Source organism: Engystomops pustulosus, chromosome 3 (genome assembly GCF_040894005.1).
Source record: "Engystomops pustulosus chromosome 3, aEngPut4.maternal, whole genome shotgun sequence".
Taxonomy (NCBI): Eukaryota; Metazoa; Chordata; class Amphibia; order Anura; family Leptodactylidae; genus Engystomops; species Engystomops pustulosus.
In genome coordinates, this window is record NC_092413.1 from 179,834,707 (window position 1) to 179,847,007 (window position 12,301).

Sequence of the window (12,301 nt, forward strand, 5' to 3'; positions counted from 1 at the left end):
TACCAGCTGTGCCATAGACATTGGTCTTCTTCTATGTCACTTCCAACTATTGTCATGATAATTACAACCCATCTTACTAAGAGTGGATATAACTACTATTGCAATTGGTTTTCGTGTTCTTTTCTACTTTATGGGGTTTAAGTAGGGCCATATTTATTTGCCAGTGACATTTAAACAGTCAATACCCACAATTAGTGCCAGCACCGATTGCAGGTATTACTGGTTGAGGTCTAGAACTTGAGCAAACCAAAATTGTAAAATATCTGCTTATCACTAGTTATTTTCCTACATCAAATGTTTCAAGTTTGTCATTAAAACATTTTAAGCACCAAAAAAGAAAAAAAAATCTGTTACCACCTGCATAATATTTTTGTAATTGGATAGGCATTTATGTATACAGGCGGTCCCCTACTTAAGGACACCCGACTTACAGACAACCCATAGTTACAGACGGACCCCCCTGCCCACTGTGACCTCTGGTGAAGCTCTCTGGATGTTACTATAGTCCCAGACTGCAATGCTGAGCTGTAAGGTGTCTGTAATGAAGCTTTATTGATAATTCTTGGTCCAATTAAACCAAAAATTTTGAAACTCCAATTGTCACTGGGGCAAAAGAAAAAAAATTGTCTAGAACTTCCATTATAAAATATACAGTTTCGACTTACATACAAATTCAACTTAAGAACAAACCTCCAGACCATATCTTGTATGTAACCCGGGGACTGCCTGTATAGACAAAAGTCAGCTAAATGTTTTATCAAATCTGTGCTGCTCAGGCTTCAATACCATCCCCATCCATAAAGTACAGCAGAGGATACTCTGTCGACCTGATTGAATTCCACCACACCAGTCTGTCTCATGCTAATTTTGTTCTGGTTCCAAATGGTTAAGATATTTGTGCTGGCCTTTTGTATGTTTGGCTTAGATGTTAGAGAGGCTGAATAAATCATGTTTAGACCAAAACTCTGACATCACAAAGGAAGATCAATTGCCATCAAGTCTTTTATGTAGCTTGATTGAATATTCGTTATATATTTATTAACTTTTTTTATTCACATTTCCATGATCTTACTCCTATTATTTGTTTTGTCCTGTTTAAGTCTCACAAGGGCACATGTATCATAGTTTCAGCTAGGCAAATTGTCAAATTTTAGCGACTTTTGCAACTTTTAAGAATGTTCTTTTTCAATCACGCCTTGGTCTGCACCTTGTGCAGTGTGCCTCATGTATCATTGTTTTCCAGATGTTCCGTGCTACTTTTGCCGTTTTTGTGCCATTTTGGCCCTTTTTTTGGCGCAATTCTGCACCAGTTTTTTTTTTCATGGACATGCTTTAACTGTTTAACATTTTGCACAGTAACCTCTTTTGTCAAAATATTAGAATTTTTGAATTTTTTTTTTACTTGGTTACTTCTGAGGGTGAGGTCATACAGAGCTGTTTAATTGCATTTTTTATGCATTTTGAAACTAATTACAACAGCTGAGGAGAGGTGATTTGCCTTATTTCATTACTGTTAACATTTGCGTTTACAAAACGCAATATAAACGCTACGTTAATGCATGTGTTAATATTGCAATTAATATGCGTTTTGTACATTCAAATCTTAAAAGTAATGTAATTAGGAAAATCAAGTCTCCTCAGCTGTTGTAATAGGTTTCAAAATGCATTAAAAATGCAACATTTTAAATCCCAAATTAACAGTAGTGTCCACTCCTGTATATAACCCCCTCACATAGCTTATGTCCTCTCCTGTATATAACCCCCTCACATGGCTTGTATCCTCTCCTGTATATAACCCCCTCACATGACTTGTATCCACTCCTGTATATAACCTCCTCACATAGCTTGTATCCTCTCCTGTATATCCTCCCCCTCACATGGCTTGTGTCCTCTCCTGTATATAACACCTCACATGCCTTGTATCCTCTCCTGTATATAACCCCTCACATGGCTTGTATCCTCACCTGTATATAACCCCCTCACATGGCTTGTATCCTCTCCTGTATATAACCCCTCACATGGCTTGTATCCACTCCTGTATATAACCCCCTCACATGGCTTGTGTCCTCTCCTGTATATAACCCCTCACATGGCTTGTGTCCTCTCCTGTATATAACCCCCTCACATGGCTTGTATCCTCTCCTGTATATAACCCCCTCACATGACTTGTATCCACTCCTGTATATAACCTCCTCACATAGCTTGTATCCTCTCCTGTATATACTCCCCCTCACATGGCTTGTGTCCTCTCCTGTATATAACCCCTCACATGGCTTGCATCCCCTCCTGTATATAACCCCCTTACATGACTTGTGTCCTCTCCTTTATATAACCCCCTCATATGGCTTGTGTCCTCTCCTGTATATAACGCCCTCACATGGCTTGTATCCTCTCCTGTATATAACCCCCTCACATGGCTTGTGTCCTCTCCTGTATATAACCCCCTCACATGACTTGTATCCACTCCTGTATATAACCTCCTCACATAGCTTGTATCCTCTCCTGTATATACTCCCCCTCACATGGCTTGTGTCCTCTCCTGTATATAACCCCTCACATGGCTTGCATCCCCTCCTGTATATAACCCCCTTACATGACTTGTGTCCTCTCCTGTATATAACCCCCTCACATGGCTTGTGTCCTCTCCTGTATATAACGCCCTCACATGGCTTGTATCCTCTCCTGTATATAACCCCCTCACATGGCTTGTGTCCTCTCCTGTATATAACCCCCATCACATGGCTTGTGTCCTCTCCTGTATATAACCCCCTCACATGGCTTGTGTCCTCTCCTGTATATAACCCCATCACATGGCTTGTGTTCATGTGGATTTGAGACATTTGCAACAAAAAGTCTCAAAAAGAAACCAAAATTTGTGCCTGCCAGTATAGGAAAAACTGAACATGTATCACAAGTAAAAAGACAGGATCATACATAAGGTGCAAAAACTAGTCGCCAAATGTCTCTAAAATTCATCTCAGAGAGACAAAACTATGATACATGTGCCCTACAGTGTTTCACTTTAATGCAGGAAGGTAATGTTTACAGTTCTCACCTTCTATCTAAGGTTGGTTCGACAAGTAGGTAGGGACAGCTGTGTGGGATCACCGTCAGGGCTTACCAACTGTGCCCTCCCTTATCTTTTCCCCTTCATTGTATGTCCTCTATCAGCAGTGTTATGTGTTGTTTTTGGTTTCCTTACAATCAAAAATTTAAGGATATATATGCAATAAGTTTTGCATTTAACTTTGCCGCTCTTAATTTACTACCAATAATAAAATAGTTTAACATGGAAATGTCTGTAAAATGAAAAGGCTGAAATATCAGATTTGTATCCCAAGAACTATAACATAAATCAATTCACTTTTTACCTTAACAAAATTGAGTTTCCTCCATACATGAGTGCGTGTGTCTCTCAGGTTTATATTGAGTTACAGGGACATATCTGGAAAAAGGAATCTTGGAAGATGAATAAATTTAGAAACCTTCCTGGCTGGTTCATTGCATTATGTTTTTGATGTATGAGTGGGGGTATGTATACCCTAAAGAGCGGGCAATTTATTTTTCTACTGGTTTTATAATCATATTGAGTTGTCTATACATAATTTCCATTTGCAATCCTCTCTAACAGCCTCTTCACCAAAATGGAAGAACAGAATCATGTACATACTGTACTCTTTACATATCTAATATGAGCATGATTTTTCATCTACTGTATAACATAAGGTGTTTTAATGTGATTGTATATTGTAAGCCAGGGCTTGGGATTTAGAAAGCATTAAATATTTGAAGGCAATCCCTACATTTCAATTGCTGTCTACCACAAATACAAGTCCAGTTTTATTAAATAGGAGAAATAAATAATGAATTGAGAAGAAAGGGCTGCAATCCGTTTGATTGGCAGACTAAAATGCTTGCTGTACTGTAAGCATGAGTGTAACTTCAGTGGTAGCAGCCATAGTGGCTGCTATGGGGCCTGCAATTTCAGGGGGCATGATGGGTCATTCAACCTGACACTCTAAAGAATGCTATATCTGTGATCTGTATATGCTGTATGGTGTGTGTATATTCTGTAAGTGTATGCATGTATATATGCTTGATATGTGTGAGCATATAAACATGTGATTGTATAGTATAGAAATAAGTATATTTTTTTAAGTGGGGAGAGGGGCCCATTCAGAAGCCTTCTATGGTGCCCAGTATCTCCTATTTACGCCACTGATTTTGGTTTTATTTAGATAGCTTTTAAGGTCATTCAAGTCTTAAACACAGATAATTTGTATGTTATCAATATAAATCATGTATAGGAAATAGAAAGTTTCAGTTTTCAGTGGCATGGAATTGGTTTTCCAAGGTTTTAAAGTTAGGCTTAAACAATATAGTGTTAGGCTACGTGATATATCCATAGGATAAGGCCAGAGACACACATTCCTGGTCAGTCCCTGATTTACAGATTGTGCACTGGCCAGTTCATTAGATGGGACTCCACGCATCATAGTTATACATAATGCAAATAGTTCCTTCTAACCATTGGAAGAAGGGATTCCTAGTATCATACATTACGATGATGCTCAGAGTGCCATTCTTGGCACTGTGTTTGGTCCATAAAATCAGCCAACAGATGGCTCAGGGTTTCACAGATCTCTGAGATCTACAGAGATCTCTATATCTTTGGCTTCAGAAAGGCAAGATGGAGGTCAAGATGCTGTTGGAGGGCATCCAGCATAGTCATATGTGCAATATTGAACAAAGAGGCGCATATTTACACCCCTTTAGTTTTGAGTTGCTATTGGGTAAGTTGGCTAGTAAGCGTGTATACTAAGAAAATTTGAGTGGGCATGCATTAAACCAATAGGAGAATAGGGAGGATTTTAGCTTGGAAACCTGCAGAATTAACATTTCTACACATTGAGGGTTATAGGTTTTTTAAGGGAAAGTTATTCTACTTGAAAAAGATAAAAATGAAAGGTTTGTGATTATACATTGGTGATACATTGTATAAAGGACGGTATAATGTATGCAGTAAGTGGTTGAATGAAATCCACAAATAATGAATTATTGAATATTTAGAATCTCTCAGTCTTTTTTCTTTGAGATGTTTTCACAACGAGAACCTTGATGTAACAGTAACTTGGCATTTGACTTCATATCCGTCCATTACATTTGCAAATTAGTTTTGATTACAGTGTAAAAAAGAAAGAAACAACCTTTGGGAAACTCATCAACCTTCAGAAATTACATGAGAGAGAAAAAAAATACAAAATGAAATATATACACCCTATGGCTGATGGGTGACTCGATAAATGAGCTCTAATAAGATTAGCCAGTCTGTCACTGGGGACAACACAAACTAATTTCACCTCCCACGCTTAGTTGGCATCTGAGCAAGACGTTGACATTAAGCAATTAGCAAAAGTAATATAAAATCATAGGGGTTTGCTTATAAAATAGCTATTCAGATGATCTATCCTACAGATAGTTGGTAAGACTGTAACATATAACACTATAAACTGTATAATTTATAAACAGAAACTAGAAAAGATAGGACCAATGTGGGGTTGTAATTTTGGGAATTTTGACACAATGGAATATGAATTTATATTAAAATAATAAATGTACATTTAATGACCTGTGAGTTGTGGATCCAAACAATTTGATTTGGGCCACACTCTAAGGGTATTATACCTGGGTATTATACCTTCACCCTTTCACCGCCATACAGAAATCTGGACTTGTAGGGGTCCTGGTGTGGATAGCGGCTGGCCTTGTAGGTCCAGAGACACCAAGGGATGAGGCAAGTAAATAATCAGTCTGTAGTAAGGACTGGCTGCACAGTATCCGATAACAGGAAATCCAAAGAGCAGATACAAAACACACTTACACTAGAACATGTAGGAACATTGATTCTCAGGCACCTTCCATTGGGAAAGGGTGCTGTTTATCCCCCCAAAGTGAGGCCAGGGGCAGAGAGATAGCTGGTGTGATTGTCAACCATTCTAAATAAATGCATTTAGTCAGATTAATGATACATGTGGTAGAAATGCTGCTGCATGGACTAAGAGTCCAGTGGGACTCAAAACACCTTTTCCACTAACTGAATTATTTCAAATGTAAAATATAGTCACCACAAAATATCGACCTTTTTGCCAAGACTTTATCGCCACTTACCTACTTTTCAGGAAAAGGTATAAAAATGTTTAATCTCTGGTGACCAAACTGTACTTATATGGTAAACTTGCCTATTGATGCCGAGATGCTGGTGCACGTATGAGAGTGTGAAGATGACACCAACAAGAGAGCCATCCATGGCCAAGAGTAGCCACAGTGTATTTAAAGTGGCTTTCTGAACTAAAGATATGGATGAACTACAGTATCTAACTATAAGTCATCAATATCAGATTGGTTGGTTCAACATCATGCACCCGGCACTTTCACTGTGTAGTGGCCTCAGCATGTCACTGCAGGTTACTGCGAGAGAATAGGAGCTGATCTGCAGTGTTATTTTAGGAACTTCTATGAACAGCAATTCTGGGGAGTACTGGGTGGTTGACACCCATCGATCTGGTATTGAGGGTGCAATCTATGGATATGCTGTCAATATTTGTAGTCTGAAAAACCCTAAAGGGAAGTCAGTAAAGGATTCAACATTGCAGTGTTGCTACTATTGTCCATACCCAAATGATAAACTGCTAGATGGAGGCAAAATGGACAATATTTTGGTCTTAGGAGGAAATGAATAGAGACCTAGTGACATATTAGACATGTACATCACTAGAACATTTCTTGGCTTACATACAAAGCCTAGAGAAAACATGTGATGATAACTTATTTGCATACACTTTACATTTAAGACCTGAGAAAATATACATTTTTTTACAAGATATTCCTATCCCTTGTGAGTTACAGTTACTTAATGGTTCATTGTATATTATAAGTGAATGTATTTATGTTATCTTTCAGACTGGGATAAACGCATTGAATATAATATTGGATCTGCAAGTGTTGCTTTATTTCCCAACATTCATTTGGAGACCTGTGATGGACCTGTGTCTTCCGTCCGTACAAGCATTGAACTCCAGACCAATCACATAGGGAAAGGCTGTGACCGGGAAACCTATTCTGACACATCCCTGCAGAAGTTATGTGGTAAGTGGACAGTTATGTCATGATTCAACCTCTTTGTCATATGAGATGTCTAGTTGAGGCATAAAGAGTGCAGCAGCTTATACAGATGAGTTTATCTTAAAAGGTATAGGAAGAATAAGTAGAAAGAATACAAATAACATCACCATTTAATATGAATTTGAATAAATATTTACTATTTGAAGAATTTTTTTTTTTCCACAGTACTTCTCTGAGTTATTTTAATGTGTCCTACAGCTGGCTCCCATAACACCCTTTGCTCTAGAGGATAAATTTGCACCCCTGAATTAATTGATATAGACATGAGATATTAGACATAATGGGGCAGATTTACTTACCCGGTCCTAGCGGCGCGTTCTCTGTGGAGGATTCGGGTCTTCCGGCGGTTCACTAAGGTAGTTAGTACGGCTTTATTTCTGTATCCATCGTGTTTTCTGACGGCCACGCCCCCCAATTTCCGTCACGTGCATGCCGGCGCTGATGCGCCACAATCCGATTGCAATTCAGGGAAAATCGTCGAAAAACAGTAATATTCAGGTAACCCGATGGAAAAACGCGATTCGGGCACTTAGTAAGTGACCCCCAATATGTATGTATAACATATATTATGTTATATACTACATAATATATTATAACATATATGTGATGTGTATATGCTGTATGTGTGTATATATGTTGTTTATATACTGGGAAAACCTATTGACTCTAGTATAAGGCCCGGGTGGAAAATGCATTGGTCACAGCCTCCCCATTATACAGCAGGCAGCACCCACAGTATTTAGCAGCCACCACCACAGTATATAGCTGCAGGCAGCCTCCACAGTATATAGCAACCAGCAGCCCCCAAAGTATATAGCAGCCCCCACAGTATAATAGCAGCCAGCATCCACCAAAGTATTTAGCACCCAGCACCCACCCCAATATATAGTAGCCAGCAGCCCCCTGTCCCGCTTAAAAAAAAAAAAACAGCCGAGTGTGAGTTTTGCAGCACATTTTTATGCTGAAAAATTTGGCTTATACTCGAGTGTGTACTCTGCTTGAAGTGTTTGAGGCCTAATTAGAGAGATAAAGTGAAGCAGCTGGACCCCATCTACCACATTCCAGTTATAATACTGGTGTTTTTATTTGGCAGATAAGCCACTGAAACCTCTAAACCAACACCCGAACCTGTTAGTGACTACTACTCCATGGTATAATGACGGGGACTCTAGGAAGGTGGACACTGTAGACTGTCCCCTGCTTATTGGTATAGTGCAGGGTTTGGGTAGCTGCCTACGGATAATGCGTGCCTGAGGACATCACTAGGGAGACAAAGATGTGGAAAGGAACAAGCACAAAGCAGTTTGAAGAGTTACTCCGGGGTTTAAGCCAGAAAAGTCCATTAGGCAACAATGTATATTATCTCATAAAAAATATACTGTCTGCATTGTTTTCAGAGCAATCTACACTACAGGCATTCCCCGGGTTACATACAAGATCGGGTCTGGAGGTTTGTTCTTAAGTTGAATTTGTATGTAAGTCGGAACTGTATATTTTATCATTGTAATCCCAGCCAGAACTTTTTTGGTCTCTGTGACTATTGGATTTTAAAAATGTTGGGTTGTCATTAGAATCAATATTAACAATAAATCTTCATTACAGCCACCTTTGATAACTGTTACAGATGATTATTGTAGCCTAGGACTAAAGTACAATAAATTACCAATATCCAGGGGTCTGTTTGTAACTAGGGGTCGTATGTAAGTCGAGTGTTCTTAAGTAGGGGACCACCTGTACTGTGAAGTGGTTTTTACTCCATCTGTTATATGAAGACATATCCAATATTAATAGTAAGATGCACTCATATTAATTATAGGTGTCACTGTCCTAATTATAAGCAGTGGCTAAAATATATTGATATTAAGAGATTCAATGCAAGAAGTTTATTTTTCGTTTTTGGTGAGCATAAATCTAGAATAATTTGTTTATATTTTTCTTATGGGTCCTCTGTAGACTAATGATAATTTTAGTAATTGGGTTTCTAATTAACCTCGTGGGTTCAAGGTTATTAGTGTCCCCATGTATTGGCCAACACACAGCATAGAAATAAAATGACACATTCTGGGGCCCACTGCATCTGTTCTACTGAACTCCATTAACTTTGGTTACTGGTTATCTGTTCTTATTTATTCCTCAGCTGGTTTTAGCAAAAAACTGATCATATTTTTCAGGTAAATTTCTATCAGCGTTGTGTGATAAGAGTGGACAGGTTCTGTGTTTGAATTTATCAGAACAGACAGGATTTCCATTTAAATTACATTCTGTTTCAATTATGGTTTTATTTGCTGAGGAATGTGCAAAAACTAGATTGAAGCAGGCATATTTCCTGTAAAACGTGGCCTAATGTCATAAATGTCTGAACACTTTCCAACAAGGACATAATTGAGACTTGAAGTGACAACTTTCTGATCTCTGCTGACAGGTCACAGTTTACCAATTGTGCTCCAGAGCGGATCCTTACTCCAACCTTCAAAAAAGTTATCAGATTGAACGTCACAGGTGTTTCAGTGCCCACAAGTTCATGTTATGTAATAACATATTGGGCTATAGGAAAATATGCAAAGTTTTCCAGGATGGGATAAGGAAAACCACACCTCTTTTAGCTACCTTGTAAGGCAGCTCCCTTGACATCAAGCATGACCTACAAGAGGCCTTATGACATGATATGGGATTAAAACCAAACCAGTATATCTATTCCAGAAGGAACAGACTCCCAACTGTAGACAGCGCTGTTTCGACCTGATTGGTTCTCCTCAGTACAGTGTAGGGAACTGGTTTGTGTGAGTTAGAGGCTTGTGACTAGGGACGTGAAGTAAGAGTTCTCCTTACAGAGACTGCCAATTAAGGCCACCGTGAAGGTGTGTGGAGTCTTATAGCCATGGATGCTCCACTAGGGGGATTCTGGAAAATAATGCATATTGGGTTATACACATTCATGGCATAGACAAAACGAACATTGCACATACTGTATATCAATTTGGCTTTCATGTTTATATGGAATGTTACATGAACAATATGATTATATTTTCTTTTCTGTATCTTTTCTACCAGTTTCTATTAAAAGCCCACTGTTACATAATAGTCTTACTCTTCCTATTTAGTTGAACTCACTATTGAGTGGTCTTTTAATTATCACCTGTAGTGTAAATACATAACTCTACCTATAATTCATGTGAACAGCTAATTTTCTCCCCTTTCTCCCCAAGACCTCTGTACTCAAAAAGTATGGCCTAAATATTCTCCAATTGGAATGTAATACATCCTGAGACTAAAAAGATGATCTAAACAGGAGGACAGGTCATTCTATACCCCACCCTAAATACTCTTGAACTAAGTGCTCTATTGGGGTTCATGGTTATCCAGTAGATGGATCATTAACATACTTATTTTAAATTGCCACTGAAACTTTTGATAGAGGATAGGACGTGCTTAAATATACCATATCAAACACTGCTTTTACCATAACTTGCTTGGGTAAAGAAAATATACCTGCAGGAACAGAAGAGTAACTGGACATACTGGGCCTCAATGGAGGCCACGATGATGATGTATCATTCATAAATCTGGTCTCTTATTATTGGGAAGAGACAACTAATGGGCCTCATTTATCTGTATCTGTTTTGCAACTACACCTTTTTGGCCCTCTGAAGTCACACTGCTGGTGATGGAATAATGCTGCAGGCTTCGTGATGAAAAGTGACATATCAAACCATGTTCAGATGAAGTCATTGAGATCCATTTAAAATCAGCTTGATCATTGCATCTGAGATTTGCTGTTGTTTTTATTGTGACTTTACAGGTTAAATACTTTTATTTTAACCTGTAAGAACTGATAATTCTGAATATAAACAATAGAAAAAACACTGAACTCCAAACCAGAGCTGGTCGAAGCTGCACACAGACGGAATCAACTTCACCATAAAATTGTGAAGATACACAAACTATTTTATTTATAGCAACGCGTTTCGGTCTAGGACATGGACCTTCGCCAGGCAATATAAAGCCACCAACTACACTCTTACAGCTACTTACAAGACACACAAAGGTAGAAATAAATTGTTTTCTAGGGCCAATACCTAACATTATTTCTTATTTATGTTTGGATAGACATATTTCCAAAATAAGAACATAATTTGTTAAGGTAACTCAGTAATGTAGACTCATTGTCAGCAGAAGTGGCAGACTAGGTAATGTCATTATGATGTAAACGTGGAGTAGGAAGAATTTATTACATTTCTGACTAACAAAAGACATTACTCTATAAATACTATACCAGAAAGTCTTAAAACCATATAAAACTTGTACACACAATACAAGACTATATTTTCAATTTGAGCAAACAAAACATGGCAGCTGTCAGAGATAATTAGAACAGGAAGATGATTTGGAACAACAAAATTTGAGACTGTTAGAAGAGGCAAAACTAATTTTGTATGTAAAATGCTTGGATCTGATGTTCGATCACCCTTGGGGCAGGGCCAATGAGCATACATTACATGGGAAAAAGTATTTGGATACTCAAAGATGATTTCAAAAGTCCCACAATGAGATTTTGCCTTTTCTCTGCTTCTATTTCACAGCCATAATAGAGCTTAATAAAGATTATTATTGTTGATATAATTATTATTATCTGTGTCGTTATCAATTTCTTCATTTAATGGTCAATGCTGAGTGTGCCACTTTTTTCTTCAGGGCCCTCTTCAGGTGCTATTGATTTACTTCCTACTCCAACTGCTGCCACCAACTGGACAGCTGGCCTGCCTATGGACAATAGCGGCATGATCTTTAAATTTGATGGCAAACAAGGAGTGAAAATTCCAGATGCTATAGTACCAAAAAATCTAACTGACCAGTTTACTATCACCATGTGGATGAAGCATGGCCCTAGTCCTGGACTAAGAGCCGAGAAAGAGACAATACTATGCAATTCAGACAAAACAGGTAAGAATTGTTCTGCCCACTGTTGGCAAGGTGTTCTGTGTTAATCTTTGGAACCTCATCATTCATCAACAAATTCCTATATGTTGTATTTTTGATAGAGAATATGTGTCTATGGCCCATTTCTTTAACTGAATATATAATAACTGATGATTCAAACTAAATTATTCAGCAATTTAAA

The 12,301-nt window shown here is 38.2% G+C and overlaps 1 protein-coding gene across 1 annotated transcript in view; it reads left to right on the top strand.

The window, feature by feature from the left end:
• Positions 1-12,301, top strand: part of CLSTN2 (calsyntenin 2) — a 550,032-nt gene that overhangs the window by 441,964 nt on the left and 95,767 nt on the right. The window contains exons 6-7 of the mRNA XM_072143113.1: positions 6,961-7,146; positions 11,875-12,123. Of these exons, the coding sequence (XP_071999214.1) occupies positions 6,961-7,146; positions 11,875-12,123 (435 nt within the window). The remainder of the gene's footprint in view (positions 1-6,960; positions 7,147-11,874; positions 12,124-12,301) is intronic.